The 20,249-nt window shown below is 43.3% G+C and overlaps 1 protein-coding gene and 1 long non-coding RNA gene across 2 annotated transcripts in view; one reads left to right on the forward strand and one right to left on the reverse strand.

Moving 5' to 3' along the window:
* Nucleotides 1-13,591, reverse strand: part of STX12 (syntaxin 12) — a 52,517-nt gene extending 38,926 nt beyond the window's left edge. The window contains 1 exon segment of the mRNA NM_001131944.1: nucleotides 13,386-13,591. Coding sequence (NP_001125416.1) covers nucleotides 13,386-13,503 — 118 coding nt within the window. The 5' untranslated portion in view covers nucleotides 13,504-13,591.
* Nucleotides 9,794-12,703, forward strand: LOC134759734 (uncharacterized). The gene is made up of 2 exons (XR_010136436.1): nucleotides 9,794-9,976; nucleotides 12,376-12,703. It is a non-coding gene; the product is annotated as an uncharacterized LOC134759734 (long non-coding RNA).
* Nucleotides 13,592-20,249: the final 6,658 nt, after the last annotated feature.

A 20,249-nucleotide genomic window follows, 5' to 3' on the forward strand; every position in this document is an offset into this window, starting at 1 on the left:
TGGTATGTCCTTCTTATCTAAGTCAAATGGGAATCAGGATACCACTAAAGCTATTAACTGGACAGCCATAAAAATCATTTATGAAAGAGGGCATGAATTTTCATTTACTGAGCATCTACTATGATGTACTAGACACTGGGCTTGACAAGCATTAACTTATTTGACTCCAACAATCCTTTAAGTAAGTATTATTATTCCATTGTTGCATATGAGCACAATGAGGCTCATGAGAGTTACAGAACTCATTCATTCATTCATTCAGAGTATCTACTCTACACTATTCCATGTCCTAGAAGACACTTGCTTTCGAGAGTCTTCTAAGGAAAAGAGATAGATAATAAACATATCAGGTAGTGATAAATGGTATAAAGAGAAATAAATTCAGGTAAGAGCTGAAGTGACAGCGGTGGGCAGAGGATACTTAGTTATATAGAGTGGTCAGAGAGACCTCTCTGATAAGGTGACACTGAGCAAAGATCCAAAGTGAAAGATCAAGCCACACAGCTATCTTGGGGAGAAGCATTCTAGGAGAAGAGAGGAATCAGTACAAAGTCCCCAAAGCAAGGGTGCTTGATGTGATGGAGGCCAGGGTGGCTACAGCAGAGTGAGCAAGAGACAGCAGAGAGGTGGCCAAGGAGGTAGTAGGGACCCAGATTGTATAGGGCCTTGCAAACAATTATGAGGACTTTGAATTTTAATGAAATGGGAAATCACTGGTAGGTTTTGAATAGAGTGTCATTACAACCAGAATTTAAACCCAGGGCTAACTCCAGTGGAATGTGCCACATTACATTCTCTCATAAGGCTGACTCTTACAGGAAAAAGAATGTAGTCACACAGGGCAGGCCTAGATTTCCCAATGTTCCACTTAGCCCCATCCTACTTATCTGATACCTAAGTTAATAGCTCTCTGCTCCAGATAGGCTGATGTCCTTCCTCTAACCTGCTCCCTTCTCCAGCTCCCTGGCACCTATGGAAACATTCCTCTGTACTCACTAGAGTCCAGCAGAGTGCCAGGCAGCCAGGTGATACATAATTAATTACTGATTAATTGAGTTAGCCTCCCTTTTCCATTCTGGCAAGCTCTTTGAGGCAGAAGATATGAATGACGAATATAAGCTAGGAATAATGAGGCCTGAAATCTAAGCCAGACTTGATGACTAACTAGATGCACGGCACTAAGCAAGTCATTTCATTTGACTGGGTCTCTTTTTCACCAATTATAGATGATATTCAGATTTCACTGACATTTACTGAATACTTAAACTATTTGTGTAAGGTTTTTCTCTCATTAAATCCTTACAACTATGTGAGAACTAAATGATCCCTAAGTACTCCCACCACTGCTCAATTCCAAAATTCAATAACAGTGAAATAGCTCCAGTTGCAGAATTATGCTGTGTAACCAAGGAGTACTTTTGCAACCCAAAAGTTTGGCTTAGAAAGGTTCCACCTGTGACTTTTCTTAACTTCATAAATGCAAGGTACAAACAGGACTGGACTGACTATATGCCTCTAGAAGGCAGGGACTGCATTCTACTCATTTTTGTGTATGTATAACTCCTCCCAACACACACACGCCCATCCAGAAAATGGCTGAATATATAACGCATAAAGGTAGATCTGACAAAAAAGTCAAGGAAATAGGTCTTTTCTTATTGACTGTCTTTAAAAAGTAGAGCATTCCTTAGAAACTTTAGAAGTATGCCAAAGTATCAAGTTATTAATCATCTATCAAAATTTATTAAATAAGCTACAGAGCTATGGGAATTTTATAGAATATGAAAAAAATCAATTAATAATCAGCTGTTCTCTGCATATTCTCAGCGGAGAACTCTTCTTCATCTAGACTTTTCTGATTTCCTTTGTTGGGATGACCTAAATTTGGGGGGTGGAAAGATAGGGAGGGGTTGAGGAAGTGGGGGTGTTGGGAATATTATAGGGTCATTTGCTAGCTAAGCACCAGAATTAATCTAAGCCTTAACACTTTCTAAATTCCTAAATATTAAGATATTTTCTTTAAAGTTTCCAGCAAGACTCAGGTATCAGATACCCTAAAACTCAAATCACAAGGACAACAGTGTCATAGTTTACTGGAACCCAGAGAAGCAGGACTTTTTGTATATTGCCCTGTATAATCACCAACATCAGGGATTTGTTCAAAACTAGTAACTCAATGACTCATGTATTTTACACTTAAGAGATGTATCCTTCAGTAAACCTAAAGCACACAAAGGAATAACGTGTTTACAGATACATTTATTTGCCCTTGAGCATACTTAAAATATCAAAAAGAAAAGTGAGGCCAGGCACAGTGGCTCACATCTACAATCCCAACACTTTGGGAGGCCAAGGTGGGCAGATCACTTGAGGCCAGGGGTTCAAGACCAGCCTGGGCAACATAGTGAGAACTGCCTCTACAAAAAATTTAAAAATTAGCCAAGCATGGTGGCGCATGCTTGTAGTCCTGGCTACTCAAGAGGCTGAGAGGAGGATCGCTCAAGCCCAGGAGTTTGAGGCTGCAGTGAGCTATGATCATGCCACTGCACTCCAGCCTAAGCAACAGAGCAAGACTCTGTCTCAAAATAAATAGACAAATGAATAAAAATTTAAAAAGTAAAGTGATGCTTTTTTTTTTTTGAGACAGAGTTTTGCTCTTGTTGCCCAGGCTGGAGTGCAATGGTGTGATCTTGGCTCACCGCAACCTCTGCCTCCCAGGTTCAAGCGATTCTCCTGCCTCAGCCTCCCGAGTAGCTGAGATTATAGGCATGTGCCACCATGCCCGGCTAATTTTTTGTATTTTTAGTAGAGATGGGGTTTCTCCATGTTGGTCAGCCTGGTCTCAAACTCCTGACCTCAGATGATCCGCCTGCCTCAGCCTCCCAAAGTGCTGAGATTATAGGCATGAGCCACCACGCTTGGCCAAGTGATGCTTTTTGGAAATATTTTTACCAGGATGAGTTGAATCTTCTGGCTAACTTGGTTAATGAGAAAACTCCTTTTCCAAGCAGTCTAGTAAATGAAGGTTTTATGTTAGACTGATGTGCTACAACTTTTTGGAGGAAAATAATTGGGTATTTCCTATGAAATGTTACATAATCCTCGAAACCAGATGACTAGGCCAAAGGTAAAGACAAGTCTTTCAGTTCTGTGTAAGCAATTTTGTTCTTTTTAAAACTAGGACTCAGCTGGGCGTGGTGGCTCACACCTGTAATCCCAGCACTTTGGGAGGCCAAGGTGGGTGGATCACCTGAGGTCAGGAGTTTTGAGACCAGGCTGGCCAACATGGTGAAACCCCGTCTCTACTAAAAATACAAAAATTAGCCAGGCATGATGGCACATGCCTATAGTCTCAGCTACTCAGAAGGCTGAGGCAGAAGAATCGCTTGAACCCAGGAGCGGAGGTTGCAGTAAGCTGAGATCGTGCCATTGCACTCCAGCCTCGGCAACAGAGCAGAACTCCATCTCAAAAACAAACAAACAAACAAAAAAAAACAACTAGGACTCAATTTCTCCTATCACTGACCTCTCATTTTAAAAAAGCATATCCTGGCTAAAACTTTTAAGAAGAGTATGAAGCAAATCAATTTGTTATACGTTACAGCTAACATCCACACTAGGAACTACTCTAAACTGAAAATTCTTTATGTGCTTTTAGCTGATATCGGCAGAATCTGAATCTCCAAATGAACCTTCATCCAAAGCAAAGTCAAAGCAAAGTCAAATTATATTGAAAGTAACTATCATCAGAGGTGGGAAAAAGATTTCTCTTCATTTGACAGGATCTAATGCTGTAACTCAGTATTTTAAACAAATTCAACAACAAAAAAACATTATTTACACCAAATGAGAAAATGATAGCCTATGTGGTGATTATGAAAATGAGGTCATCTCGGTGTTTTACTCTGAAAATTAGGTTTACATTCTGTTTTTATATCACTACAATGAAAATTAACTTTTTTAAAATTTTATTTTTTTAAAGTTTTATTTTTTTGAGACAAGAGTTTTGCTCTTTTTGCCCAGGCTGGAGTGCAATGGCACGGTCTTGACTCACTGCAACCTCTGCCTCCTGGGTTCAAGTGATTCTCCTGTCTCAGCTTCCCAAGTAGCTAGGATTACAGGTGCCCGCCACCATGCCAGGCTAATTTGTATATTTTTAGTAAACGGGGTTTCACCATGTTAGTGAGGCTGGTCTCGAACTCCTGACTTGAGGCAATCTGCCCACCCTGGCCTCCCAAAGTGCTGGAATTACAGGTGTGAGTCACCATGTCCATCAACCTGACTTTAAAAAATAGCCACTGTACTATAACAGTAAAGTTCTAGACTAAAGTGAAAATGGATACTAAATATCAAAGGTATAATTTTCCTTTAACCATACCAGTTTCGGAATATGCAATGGTTAAGAGCATAGCTCTGAATTAAGACTGCCTATATGGCCAGGCATGGTGGTTCATGCCTGTAACCCCAGCACTTTGGGAGGCCAAGGTGGGAGGATCACTTGAACCCAGGAGTTTGACACCAGCCTGGGCAACAAAGTGAGCCTGTCTCTACAAAAAATCAAAAAATTACTTGGATGTGGTGGTGCGTGCCTGTAGTCCTAGCTACTTGGAAGGTGGAGGGCGGGGGGATCCCTTGAGTTCAAGGTTGCAGTGACCTATGACGGCACCACTGTACTACTGGCACATCCTGGGTGACAGAGCAAGACTCTTTCTCAAAAAAAACAAAAAACAAAAAAACCACTGCTTATGCCTATGCTTGTCCTGGTCCCGCTACTTCCTAGCAAAGTGATCTTGAGTAAAAGGCTCCACTCCTCTATGCCTTAGTTTCTTTGCCTAAAAAATGAGAATAAGAGAATCTTTATATGGTTGTTGTGAGGATGAAATGAGATGATATGAAGCTAAATTTAGAACAATGTCTGGCACATAAAAGCACTCGATTAAAGATAGCTATTATTATCAAACTCAAGACCAAGAAAAAGGTACTTAGCAGTGATAAAATCAATTAAGTACACATTGAATGCCAACTACATATCCATTGTTGTTCCAGGCACTGTGGCTAAAGATAAATGTATAATGCATGGTCTCCACAAAACTAACAGTGATCTCTCTGCTTGGGGTGACAATGTCAAAAAGCTTGAATTAATTAAAGAATATATAATGTAAGTAAGTGCTAAACTGTGAGGGAAAATTGCTCGTATTATAAATTCAAAGAAAATACACCAAAATGAGAGCTAACATTTCTTAAGCACTTACTATGTAGCAGGGACTGCAGATGAATTATCTCATTTAATCATCACAACCCTATGAAATAGGTATTATTAACTCCATTTTAACAATGAGGAAACTGAGAAATAGGTAAAGCAATGTGTTTACACAGCTAGTAAGAAGCAGATCTAGGATTCAAATCCTGGCAATATGACTCCTGAGCCTGCCTACCTATTAAACTATTGTGGGGCAAGGGATTCAACAAGTATTAATAATGTCAACACTGGGGCTGGGCGTGGTGGTTCACACCTGTAATCCCAGCACTTTGGGAGGCCGCAGTGGGCAAATCGCCTGAGGTCAGGAGTTCGAGACCAGCTTGGTCAACATGGTGAAACCCTGTCTCTACTAAAAATACAAAATTAGCTGGGCGTGGTGGCACGAGCCTATAATCCCAGCTACTCAGGAGGCTGAGGCATGAGAATTGCTTAACCCCGGGAGGCAGAGGTTGCAGTGAGCTGAGATTGTGCCACTGTACTCCAGCCTGAGCGACAGAGCAAGACTCCATCTCAAAATAATAAAAATAATAATAATGTCACCATTTACTGAATGCCTGCTATGTGCCAGGCAGTATACTAGACACTTTCAAACATCCCCCCTTTTTTTTTTTTTGAGACAGGGTCTCACTCTGTCACCCAGGCTGGAGTGCAGTGACGTGATCTCGGCTCACTGCTACCTCTGCTTCGCGATCTGCCCACCTCAGCCTCCCAAGTAGCTGGGACTATAGGTGTGTGCCACCACACCCGGCTAATTTTTGTATTTTTGGTAGAGCCCGGGTTTTGCCAAGTTGCCCAGGCTGGTCTCAAATTTCTGAGCTCAAGAGATCCACTCGCCTCAGCCTCCCCAAGTGCTGGAATTACAGGTGTGAGCCACTGCGCCCAGCCTCAAACATCCCCTTTTAATAATTTCACTCATTTTATAAATGGGGTTACACACGGAAAGGGAAAATAACCTGCTCGAGGTTAATACATGGAAGGGAAGGGATTCAGTCACAGATCTGCTGACCCCGGAGCGTCCATGATCTTTCTGACTTCACTTTATCTTTCAAAAGCAAAGGAAGGCTGGGCGCCTGTAATCCCAGCACTCTGGGAGGCCAAGGCAGGCAGATCACCTGAGGTCAGGAGTTCAAGACCAGCCTGGCCAACATGGTGAAACCCTGTCTCTACTAAAAATAGAAAAATTAGTCGGGCGTGTGGTGCACGCCTGTAATCCCAGCTACTGGGGAGGCTGAGGCAGGAGAATTGCTTGAATCCGGGAGGCGGAAGTTGCGGTGAGCCTGATTGCCCCACTTGCACTCCAGCCTGGGAAACAGAGCAAGACTCCGTCTCAAAAAAAAAAAAAAAAAAGCAAAGAAAAACTTAGTTGCTATCAGCAGGACTTATGCACAACTGAGAGGATTTGTATAATTTAGATAGCCAATGAGGTAGGGAGAGAAAAGATACTAAAAAAAGGAGGAACCAAAGGGCGGGCACAGTGACTCATGCTTGTAATCCCAGCACTTTGGGAGGCCGAGGCAGGGATCATCTGAGGTCAGGAGTTCGAGACTAGCCTGACCAACATGGAGAAACCCTGTCTCTACTAAAAATATAAAATTAGCTGGGCGTGGTGGTACACGCCTGTAATCCCAGCTACCCGGGAGGCTGAGGCAGGAGGATCGCTTGAACCTCGGAGGCAGAGGCTGCGGTGAGCCGAGATCGCGCCACTGCATTGCAGCCTGGGCTGTTAACAACAGCGAAACTCTGTCTCAAAAAAAAAAAAAAGGAGGAACCAAATGAGCAAAATATAAACTGAAAGATAGAGTAGAGAAACATAAAGAAAATAGCCTTCCTAGCAAAGAGTAAGGAAGAGTAGAAAATATGGCTAATTTGGGTTAAGATCGCAGGGAGTGAAAGCAAGGTGAAATATTAAGATCTGATTCAGGCCAGGCGCGGTGGCTTATGCCTGTAATCCCAGCACTTTGGGAGGCCGAGGCAGGTGGATCACCTGAGGTCAGGAGTTCGAGACCAGCCTGGCTAACATGGTGAAACCCTGTCTCTATAAAAATACAAAAATTAGCTGGGCGTGGTGGCAGGTGCCTGTAATCCCAGCAACTCGGTAGGCTGAGGCAGGAGAACTGCTTGAACCCAGGAGGTGGAGATTACAGTGAGCCGAGATTGCGTCATGGCACTCCAGCCTGGGCGACAGAGTAAGACTCGGCTCAAAAAAAAAAAACAAAAAACAAAACCATCTGATTCAGTAGACAACAGACAGCCACTTCAGGCTCTTGAGGAAGTGAGCAGTATAATAAAAACAGGACTTTAGACATAGTACTGATAGCGCTATCAGTATAAACTAGAATGGGGCGAGACCATAATCAGAGACACTATGAATATGCTGTTGAAATACAGATGTTGAGCTGATGAAGACTTAAGGGGATGGCAAAGAAACATAAAAAATAAGGGGCAAACATGAAAATAACTTTGAAAGTAGAACCACAAGGATTTCATAATAATCAATTTTAAAAGTTCAACTCTTCTTGCTTTGGGAGACTGAGGTGGGAGGATGGTTTGAGGTCAGGAATTCAAGACCAGCCTGGGCAACACAGCAAGACTTCCGTCTCTAAAAAACTTTTACAACTTGCCAGGCGCAGTGGCATATGCCTGTAGTCCTAGCTACTTGGGAGACTCAAGTAAGAGGATCGTTAAAGCCCAAGAGTTTGAGGTTACAGTGGACTACGATTGCACCACTGCATTCCAGCCTGGGTGACAGAGTGAGACCTCCACTCTTCTTATTTTGTTAGTAAACAAGATCACATCAATTAGCAACATAAAGAACAGAAATGCTGTTCTTTTTTTTTTTTTTTTTTTTTTTTTCCGAGATGGAATCTTGCTCTGTTGCCCAGGCTGGAGTGCAGTGGAGCAATCTTGGTCTTGGTTCACTGCAACCTGCACCTCCCCAGTTCAGGCGATTCTCCTACCTTAGCCTCCCGAGCAGCTAGAACTACAGTCACCTGCCATCACGCCCGGCTTACTTTTTTATTTTTAGTAGAGGCAGAGTTTCGCCATGTTGGCCAGGCTGGTCTCGAATGCCTGACCTCAGGTGATCCGACCGCCTCGGCCTCCCAAAGTGCTGGGATTACAGGCGTGAGACACCTCGCCCAGCCAGAAATGCTGTTCTTTAATCCCTTCAGAGTTAACTTTGAGGCTAATAGGTTTTCAGCTATATCTGCCTCAGCAATACTTGCCCAGACACTTTGTTCCACAGTAAGTCAAATATTTTTCCTCTGTACCCAACACATACTGATAATCACCACTTGTACCAGGCAGTCAACCTTAGCTGTACCTGTAACAACCCACGCAATGAGCTGCCTTATCTCAGGCTGATGTGCTCAGCAATTCCAACCCCACATCTGTGGCTGAACAGTTTAGAAAAAAGAATAACTATTCTCTCAAACTTTTAATGGGTACAAGTCCTTGCAGGGCTGTATGGGTGTGTGGGTAATATATATGTCTGAGAGCTCACATTCTAAGGGTATATTTGGGTGTGCTGGCCTCTTGGAGAGGTTTGGGGATGGGCACTAGCTTGATAACTGAGTAGATGCAACGTCATCCCATCAATTTCAGATTTCCCATTTCTCACCAAACAATTCCAAGGGAAGAATTTCTTTCTTTTTTTTTTTTTTTTTTTTTTTGAGACTGAGTCTCACTCTGTCATCCAGGCCAGAGTGCAGTGGTGCAATCTCGGCTCACCACAACCTCCGCCTCCCGGATTCAAGCAATTCTCCTGCCTCAGCCTCCCAAGTAGCTGGGATTACAGGCGTGCACCATCACACCTGGCTAATTTTTTTGTATTTTTAGTAAAGACAGGGTTTCACCATATTGGCCAGGCTGGTCTCAAACTCCTGACCTTGTGATCCGCCTGCCTCGGCCTCCCAAAGTGCTGGGATTACAGGCATGAGTCACCATGCCCGGCCTGGAAGAATTTCAACTCACACTGCCTAGGGCATAGGATATGGTATGTACTACACAGTGCAAGGGGAAAGAGGCAGGAAGAGTTCCAAAATGGTAGAAATGCCTCATTCATTCAAATCAATTCGATACAATTTATTATGCATCAAGATTCCATATAATGTGATCCCTGGTTACCTCTCTGGCCTCTTTTCCTATTCTGCCTCCCTTTTCTAACTGTACTCCAGCCAAACTAGCCTCCTTGCTCTTCTTTGAACACCCGAAGTCTTCGCTCTTGCCCTCTACCTAGAATGCCTTTCCCAGCTACTCACATAGCTGTCTCACTCATTTCATTCACATGTCTACTCACTCAAATGTCAGTTCCTCAGAGATGCCTTCCTTGATCAACTAAAATAATGCACCCACCCTCCCTCTTCCCTGACTCTCTACCCACTTACCCTGCTTTTTCTTCATAGCATTTATTATTACTTGACATTATTTATATGTGTATGTACGTATGTGTGTATACATACTCCCCCCGCACACAGAAACACACATACACACACAATCGGGAGGGATTTTATCTCTTGTTCTGCTTTACCCCAGCACACAGCAGGTGCTCCAGGAATATTTGTTGCACAGTGGATCAATGAATCTTTCATATGTTTGGGACTGAGATAAGTACTGGAAATATAAAGATGAATAAGTCATGTCCCTTGACTCAAAGGAGCTAACAATCTGGCAGAGGAGATGAACACACCACAAGAAGAGAAAGCACCACGGCTTCAGGTATTTCCCCAACAGTGTCCTCTGTAGAGTGAAAAAACAAGTTATTCGCATACTTGTAAACCTGAAGTGTTAAAATCAATAGATTTATTTTTAATTTAATTTATTTATTTAGAGACAAAAGTATTGATCTGCCACCCAGGCTGGAGTACAGTGGCATAATCACAGCTCACTGCAGCCTCCAACTCCTGGGCTCAAGAGATTCTCCAGCCTCAGCCTCCTGAGTAGCTAGGACTACAGGCACATGCTACCATGTCTGGCTAATTTTTTAATTTTTTTTGTAGAGATGGGGTCTCACTATGTTGTCCAGGCTAGTGTCAAACTCCTGGCCTCAAGTAATCCTCCTTCCTTGGCCTCCTAAAGTGTTGGGATTACAGGTGTGAGCCACTGAGCACAGCCCAGAACTGTAATATTAATAAAAAGTAATAAAAAGACAAATTGCTGGTCATAAGAGACCTAGTTTCAAATTCAGATATTGTCATTTGTTAGCAGGGCAATTATTTAACCTTTCTTAGTTTGTTTCCTAATACATAACATGGAAATGATACTGGTGCTTCAGAGTTGTTATAAAATAAGATAATGCGTGTAAAGCACTTTTCATACTGCCTGGAACACAGTATGTACTCAAACGTTAGCTATTAATATTACTAACATCTGACTTAAATGATCCCCTGGGGCCCAATGCCCAATCAATAGCTAAATCTTACCAATTCTATCACCAAGGAAACCTCTCCTATCCTTTCCTTTCTTTTCATTTTCACAGCCCTAACTGGTATCTCTGATTCCAGTCTCTCCCTTTGAATTCAATTCGCACTTTCCTAAATAACTAAATCCAAGCCCCTTAGCTTAGCATTTAACATCCTTCATGTTTGGGCCACAATTTACCTTTCAATCCTTTTTTCCCACTACTTTCTGGAATCTACCACTCTAGCCAAATTAAATTACTCTTCTAGATATACCCTATGCTTCCCCACTATGATGCCTGTTCATTTTACTCCCTCCTGGAATGCTTTTCTCCTCTTTACCTTCGAAGGTCCAAATCTTTCCATCCTCTTTCCAGACATAACTCAAATGCCATAATGCCTTCTCAATTAAAAACAATCTCTCTCTCCCCAGAATACCTGCATGTTATTTATATGTCTTCTATAGCACCAATCCCTTTCAACTTTATATTTTGGTTATGTACTCTGCAGGTTCCCTGTTGAAAGATCCATGCCAGTTCTTATACTTACTACATACTCAAATAAATATATGTTGAAGGCCAGGCATGGTGATGCATGCCTGTAATCCTGGCCTATTGGGAGGCCAAGGTGGGTGGATCACTTGAGCACAGGAGTTCGAGACCAGACTGGACAACATGGTGAAACTCCATCTCTACAAAAAATATAAACATTAGCCGGGCGTGGTGGTACACACCTGTAGTCCCAGCTACTTGTAGGGCTGAGGCAGGAGGACTGCTTGAGCCAGGGAGATTGAGGCTGCAGTGAGCTGAGATCATGCCACTGCACACCAGCCTGGGTGACAGAGTGAGACCCTGTCTCAAAATAAACATTTAAATTTAAATTTAAAACTGTATGTCGGATCTACTTTTGGGAGTATTCTGGTTATATATATAAAAAATACACATGAAGATGGATAGATGGATACATGTTGAATGAATATTTCGCAAATAGATATTAAAATTAGATTTAGCTTCAACAAGAAAATTTCAGCCTTGAACTAGAATTTTCTGATCTAATGTGTATTACAGCTCCTTCACAAAAGGAAACTGGAACAAAAAGTACTATACTTTCTAACCAGTGGTCATATTAATTTTTTTTACTTCTGGATTTTAACAGGCCACATATTCTTCCTTTCACTTCCAGAGTCTCAATCCCTTTTGATCAGAAACTTTCTACTTCTCAAATTCTACAATATACATTTAGATTTAAAAGCAAAGTGAGCCTGGGCAACATAGTGAGACCCCATCCCTACAAAAAATTTAAAAATTAGCCTGGCACGGTAGATGCATCCTTGTAGTCCTCGCTACTCAGCAAGCTGATCAGGAATTCAAGGTTATAGTGAGCTAGGATTGTACAACTTCACTCAGATCACTGCGTTCTGCCTGGGTGACAGAGGTAGACTCTGTCTCGAAAAAATAAATTAAAAATATTTAATTTTTTTAAATCAAAAAAATGAGGCTGGGCACAGTGGCTCATGCCTGTAATCCCAGCACTTTGGGAGGCTGAAGTGGGAGAAGTGCTTGTGCCCAGGGGTTTGAGACCAGCCTGGCCAACATAGCAAGACTTCATCTCTACAAAAAAGAAAAATTTTAATAAGTTTAAAAACGAAAGCAAAGTGATACTCTTTAAAATATAGAATATAATTGTAATTCAGGACTAACTAGTTCTACCTATTAACAGAGTACGCCAAGCTCACAAAACAATAATAAACAACAAGGATGATGACCACCATTCTTTCCAAGTAAAGCTGCTGCTGATCTCCCGTTTATAAGGCTTCAGGATGATTTTCAAGCACAAGAAACACCCTGCATTTGACTCATTCAGCTACAGTTTCACTCAGACCCTAATGGGGAGGAGGGAGTTTTAAGACAAGCAATAGCATTCTGAATTCCACCGACAACTCTACCATGTCTTGCTCGCTATGTGGCGGTGGCTAAGTCTCTTAGCTTCCCTGTGTACCAGATTTGTTCAAGAGCAGCTAAGTAGGGAAGGAAAACAAAAGCCTCATCTGCCTGAAATCCAAAAATACACCCCAATTATTTGTTACAAAAGACAAAATAATGTAAATTGAAATGCTGTTGGTGAATTCTCTTTATTAAAACAGAAATCATCCCGCCTTTCAAATACCAGTCATTGTGTCTGATTTCCGAATTCATTACAGGAAGGACTGTGTATGAAGTCACCCAAACACATGCACTCCCCACTTCCCTTAATTGAAAGTTGCTGATTTCCGAGGAGCCAGGGGCTGAGCACAATGTAAACCTAAAGCCTAAATCAGTAAACAACCCCATCCAAACTGGCCTAAGAGGAAATCGAGGTGGGTGGGGAGGAAGGTGGGTGACAGGAGAAACTCGGCTGACCACTGCGCCAAGTCAACGCACTCACAGCTCTCGAGGTGACACACACTCCCCTTCCCACCCTCGGGCTGTCAAGTCGGCTGTTTTGGTCCCAGCACCGGGGGGGCAGAACTCCAGAGAAGCAGCTCAAGCTTCAGCTGGGGCCGGGGACCCTCGGGCAACCCGGGCCTGACAGATTGGGGGATGGCAGCCCACCGCCCCCAGGGTGGACAGCCCGAGACAGCCCCAGGTGTGGCCTCGGCCGTAGCCCCAGCCGGGCCCTGCGTCCCGGCAGCCTCACCCAGGCCTGTCCCCGGGACAGCTCCCGCCCCCCAGCTCGGTACCCCGGCTCACTGGCTTGGCTGATCCGCTGGATGTTGCCGCTGCACGTCTGGATGATGCTGCTGAAGTCCCGGAGCTGGGGCCCCGAGGGCCCCGGGTTCCGGTACATGTCTAAGGGACCGTATGACATGACGAGGAGCTGAGACCTGCTCGCCCTACACCGATCTCCTACCGGAAGCAGCCGCCAGCCGGGACCCGCAGGCTGACGGAGAAACTGGGAAGAGCAAGGGCGGGGAAGGAGCTAAGGCTGCGTGCGCACTAGCCCCGCCCTCACGCGGCGCGCACGCGTCCTCCCCGCCCCGTTCCAAAGTGCGCAGGCGCCGCTGGGACTGGAGCTGGGACTGGAGCTTAGAGACAGGACTCCCCGAGGCTTGGAGATGCAGGGCGGGGAGATGACGTCACCTAGTTGGGGCTGAGATTGGAGGAGCTTGGGTGGAGGTGTTGTTTCTCGCCAGGGCACAGTGACAAGAGGCAAGAATTTTCGATTTGCATAAAACTGTACCAGATGATCTCAGCCCTTACATCCTATTCTGTTCTGAGAATTCAGGTCCAAATATGGGAGAATTCAACGTTGAAACTCAGACCCGGAACCAAATCGTAACCCGAAATTCCTCTCTACTTCCATCCCCAGGGCTTTGGTAGTGTTTGGGGTTTCCAAACCACTTTCATTTCTCCCCCCACCCCTCTTCTAATCTAAACAATAAAATAATGTTTATCGAGCACATACTATGTGAATCCTCACCGCAATTCACTTGTTCATAAGATTTTTCACAGCAGGGGACGATGCTCTATCTATATTTTTATTATTAGAATAGATAACGGAGAGTCGGTTTTTTAAATGTTGAAGTAAAGTAACTCATCAAAGTAAGCATTATTATTTTCCCTCTTACCGATGAGAAAATTAATACCAGCGAGGTTAGTTCGCCTTGCTGAAATTTGACTGCAAAACCCAAACGCTAAGCTGACTCTCTCCTCACCTCGCTACTTCTCTAAAATTCATTCTCATCTAAATCTCTCCCAAATAGCTCGTTCATCTATATCCCAAACCGGGATTTCTTGGAGAACTAGATTCCTAAAATTTAAAAATCATTCCCTTAAGTAATTTGGAACGCATGACCTCAATGTTCCCACAGAAGACTGCATTTTTGTAAGCCTATGTTAAAAGGAAAGACATAGGATTTCGGTTTGGGAGGAGATCAAGATGGTGAGAAATGAAGGGGAACTGGCTGCGTTTCCTGTGTTCTACACCCCACCCCACCCCACCCCAGCCTGCTTTGTAGTCTTTGGAAAATGCAAAGACAGAAAGCTGCTTGCCTGGGTGAAAGGAGACCCAAAGTGAATGAGCCTGTATATGGCCTTAGGATTTTTTCTTTATTTTATTTTTTTGAGACAGGGTCCCGCTCTGTCACGTAGGTTGGAGTGCAGTGGCGCGATCTCCGCTCACTGCATCCTCCTTCTCCTGGGCTCAGGAGGTCCTACCACCTAACCTCCGAGTAGCTAGTATTACAGGCGTGCTCCACCACGCCAAGCTAATTTTTATATTTTTTGTAGTGTTGGGGTTTGGCCATGTTGTCCAGGCCGGTCTCAAACTCCTGGGCTCAAGCAATCCACCCACCAGCCTTAGGATTTTTTAAGGGTGACTATCTCTATTTTTCGTTGGAGAATTTATGAGAGCATTTTTCTTCCCTGTCTCTAGAAAGAGACGGATGACATTTGGGGACTCTTGTTTTGGTTATTTTGTTTTATTTTTGAGACGGAATCTTGCTCTGTTGCCCAGGCTGGAGTGCAATGGCGCAATCTCGGCTCAATGCAACCTCCGCCTCCTGGATTCAAGCAATTCTCCTGCCTCAGCCTCCCCAGTAGCTGGGATTACAGGCGCCGGCCGCCACGCCCGGGTACTTTTTGTATTTTTAGTAGAGATGGGGTTTCACCATGTTGGCCAGGCTGGTCTGGAACTCCTGACCTCAGGTGATCCGCCCGCCTCGGCTTCCCAAAGTGTTGGGATTACAGGCGTGAGCCACCGCACCCGGCCTGTTTTGGTTATTATTATAAAACCTTACCGTTTCTTAGAATCTGTAGTTTTATGTCAAATCATATAGCAAGTCATGTAAATTGCACTTTTTTACCTATATAATAGTACTGATGATTTTTTTCATTTACATTTGACACTATTTAAAGTGAAGTTCAGTAAAGGTATTTTTCTTTTAGGAATTAAAAATATTGTTTTCTTTCTCCATGTAAAATAAAAGTGGTTTTTAGGCTGGGCGCGGTGGCTCACGACTGGAATCCCAGCACTTTGGGAGGCTGAGGCAGGCTGATCATTGCTTGAGCTCAGGAGTTCGAGACCAGCCTGGGCAAAATGGCAAAACCCTATCTCTACCAAAAATACAAAAATTAGCTGGGCATAGTGGCCTGAGCCTGTAGTCTCAGCTACTCGGGAGGCTGAGGCAGGAGTGTAGCTTAAGCCTGGGAGGCAGAGGTTGCAGTGAGCATCTCTTATAGCAGTAAATCTGTGCCTTGCAAATACTGGATGTCAAACAAACATTTATTGAATTAACACATGAATAATAAAAATAATAATTTTATCATTGCTTAAATGCCTGTTAGGTGCCAGGCAGTATGAACACATTTTGTGTACATTGTCAGTAATCTCCAAGATAAAGCCCATCTGATAAAGACCACCTGTAGTCAGACAAAGTTAAGTTTATTAACTTGCTGCTGCAAGGGAAACTGCACACCAAAGGAATCATGGAGCATGTCACAAAACACAGGAAGACAGTGAGTTATTCCAGGATTTGGGGGAAATAAATGTAGATAAATTTTTAAAGAAGCAGTGTTTTGATAGCCCCCAAACACACCAGGCTATGTGTAAAGGGATTATCATCAGGCCCCAGCTAACAAGATCCTGTTTCCTTGGAAACCATGATGCCAAGATAAATGTGGAATGTTGTGTCTGGAAACCCCTTATCTGAAGCTCTGCACCTGCGTTAGAAATTGAGGCTGCTCTTCTGCATCAAAGTAACTGATCCTCCAGGTAAGAGTGGTATATTCCATTCTTACTGATAATTTGAGCAACAAATGTTCTAAAAATCTATGGCTTTAGAGAAAATGTCTCTCAGCTTCACATACTTTTGTTAATTAACGAAAGTAGTCTTCATGGGTTTGCACCCATCAAGGTGATATTAGCTCCTTGGTACGGATAAAGAAACTGGAGATTCTGGGTACTTGCCTAATGTCATACAGCTGTTAAGTGACAGAGCCAGGATTCCCATGCACCTTCTGACCCAGCAATTTTACTCCTAACTATATACCCAACTATACGTGTTCCAAAAATCAGGTATAGTTCATAGGAGCATTTTTAGGACCAAGCAGCATTTTTCTATACTTATTTACTTTTTGTTTTTTTTCGGAGACTGGCTGGAGTGCAGTGGCATGATCTCGACTCGCTGCAGCCTCAATCTCCCTGGCTCAAGCCATCTTCCTACCTCAGGCCTCCAAGTAGCTGGGACTACAGGCACGCACCACCACACCTGGCTGATTTTTGTATTTTTTTTGTAGAGATGTGGTCTTGCCATGTTGCCCAGGCTGGTCTCAAACTCCTGGGCTCAAGCAATTCACCCACCTCGGCCTCCCAAAGTGCTGGGATTACAGGAGTGAGCTATGACACCCAGCCCTTACATTTAATTTTTATTGAGTTATAATTGATATACAATCGAATGCACAGATATCAAGTGTTCAGCTCAATAGATTTTGACACTTGTACACACCCATGTAACTGCCACACCCAAATCAAGAGATAGAACATTTTTATCATCACCCCAGAAAGTTTCCTTGACTTATGCTCCTTTCTAATCCATTTCCCTCATCACTGGAAGTTACTTACTGATTTTTTGTTTTTTTGTTTTTTTTTTTTTGAGATGGAGTCTCACTCTGTCGCCCAGGCTGGAGTGCAGTGGCACGATCTTGGCTCACTGCAACCTCCACCTCGTGGTTCAAGTGATTCTCCTGCCTCAGCCTCCCGAGTAGCTGTGAATACAGGCATGCGCCACCACGTCCAGCTAATTTTTTTCTATTTTTAGTAGAGACAGGATTTCACCATGTTGGTCAGGCTGGTCTCGAATGATCCACCCGCCTCGGCCTCTCAAATGATCCGCCTGCCTCAGCCTCTCAAAGTGCTGGGATTACAGGCATGAGCCACTGCACCTGGCCTTTACTTTCTGATTTTTATCACTGCAGATTAGCTTTGTCTGCTCTTGGACTTCATATTTTATATATTCTTTAGTGTTTGTCTTTTTTTCAGTTAACACAATGTGTTTGAGATTTATCCATGATGTCGCCTATATCAGTAGTTTGGTCTTTTTTTATTACTGATTAGTATTTCCTCATATGAATATACCTACAGTTTGATTATCCATTCTCTTATTGATGGATGTTTGCATTGTTTCCAATTTGGTGTTATTATGAAGTTCATAGCAGTATTTATTTTTACTAGCTCCAAACTGGAAACAACTCGAATATCCATCAACAGAGGTTTGTATAAACAGATACTATAAAGCACAAAAATAAATGGCCTACTGCTGTGTGAACAACATAGGTGACCTCTTCCCCAATACATAGCTAAAGAGGCCAGACACAAGTTAGCTAGGCACAGTGGTGCACGCTTGTAGTCCTAGCTACCTGAGAGATCAAGGTGAGAGGATCCTTGAGGCCAGGAGGTCAAGGCTGCAGTGAGCTATGATCGCACCACTGCACTCCAGCCTGGGCGACAGAGTGAGACCCTGTCTCTTAAAAAAAAAAAAAAAAGGAGAAGAGGAAGCTAGACATAAAATGAGTACAATCTGTATCATTTCATCTTTATTAAGTTCAAAACTGGCCAAATTAAATCTATGTTATTAAAAGTCAGAATAGGGCCAAGTGCAGTGGCTCATGTCTGTAATTCCAGCACTTTGGGAGGCCAAAAGGATGGATCACTTGAGCTCAGGAGATCAAGACTACCCTGGACAACATGGTGAAACCCTGTCTCTACAAAAAATACAAAAATTAGCTGGGCATGGTGGCACAGGCCTGTAATCCCAGCTACTCAGGAGGCTGAGGTGGGAGGATGGCTTGCACCCGGGAGGCAGAGGTTGCAGTAAGCCAAGATCATGAAGTATCACTATTACTATCAGTATGGTGAGCTTCCTGGGGACTGGTAGGGAGGAGTTAATGGGGAAATTCACTTAGGTTGCAAATAATACTGTATTAAAATTAGCACTCATCATTGCTGGTGGGGATGCAAAATGGTACAGTCACTTCGGAAAATAGTTTTACAGTCTCTTATACAGTTAAGAATAAATTTACCATACAACCCAGCAATTTAGCAGCTCCACTGCTATATATTTACCCAAGAATAATAAAAACACATTTCTATTAAAAGACCTGTATGCAAATGTTTATGGCAGCTTTATTCATAATAACCAAAAACTGGAAGCAGCTCAAGTGTCCATCAACTGCTGAAGAGATAAACTGTGGTACATCCATACAGTGGAAAACTATTCAGCTATAAAAAGAAACTACTGAGACGTGGAATAAATTACTGAGACATGCAAAAACACGGATGAATCTCAAACACATACGCTAAGTGAAAAAAGGCAGACGCAAAAGGCCATATCCTATATGATTCTATTTATATGACATTCTCTTTTTTTTTTTTTGAGATGGAGTTTCACTCTTGTCGCCCAGGCTGGAGTGCAATGGCGTAATCTCAGCTCACTGCAACCTCTGCCTCCCAGGCTCAAGCAATTCTCCTGCCTCAGCCTCCCGAGTAGCTGGGATTACAGGCATGTGCCACCATACCTGGCTCATTTTGTATTTTTAGTAGAGATGGGGTTTCACCATGTTGGTCAGGCTGGTCTTCAACTCCTGGCCTCATGTGATCCACCCACCTTGGCCTCCCAAAGTGCTGGGATTACAGGCGTGAGCCACCACACCTGGCTACATGACATTCTCGAAAAGGCAAAGCTATAGGAATATAAATCAGATTAGTGGTTGCATAAAGGCTGGTGTGGAGGGAAGGGCACCAAAGGACACAAGGGAACTTTTGGGGTTGATGAATATGTTCCATATCTTGATTATGGTGGTGATTACACAGCTGCATACACTTGTCAAAACTCATTGTGCACTGAGGGTTATTTTTGTGTATGCCAATTTTATACACACACACAGACACACACATACTTAAATGACACTCTAGAAATCAACACAATAAAGTGGCATATATGAGGTGGGTAATGTGGAGTTGAAAAAGAGTTATAAAAGTTGTGGGTTGCAATAATGGTCTGATGGCCTAGAAGTGACATAGGAATAAAGTGACTTTGGAAGCAAAAAAACAAGTAAACATATATGTTCATTCTAATTTATCCCTCTATCACCTTCCTTCTTAAGAAACATAAAATGTTGATTCTGTAGAAGCCATAGATGATAATAGCTTACAAAATTGAGTGCATACTATGTGCCAAGCACTGTTCTAAAGACTTCTACATGTAGCTGGGCATAGTGGCTTGTGCCTGTAGTCCCAGCTTCTCGAGAAGCTGAGGTAGGAAGATTGCTTGAGTCTAAGAGTTCGAGGCTGCAGTGAACTGTGATCATGCCACTGCACTCTAGCTTGAGCAACAGAGTGAGATCTGAGTCTTTTTTTTTTTTTTTTGAGACAGAGTCTCCCTCTGTCACCAGGCTGGAGTGCAGTGGCGCGATCTGGGCTCACTGCAACCTCTGACTCTCTGGTTCAAGCGATTCTCCTGCCTCAGGTTCCTGAGTAGCTGGGATCACAGGCACATGCCACCACGTCCAGCTAACTTTTGTACTTTTAGTAGAGATGGGGTTTCACCATGTTGGCCA

This window comes from Pongo abelii, chromosome 1 (assembly GCF_028885655.2).
Source record: "Pongo abelii isolate AG06213 chromosome 1, NHGRI_mPonAbe1-v2.0_pri, whole genome shotgun sequence".
In the NCBI taxonomy this organism is placed as follows: Eukaryota; Metazoa; Chordata; class Mammalia; order Primates; family Hominidae; genus Pongo; species Pongo abelii.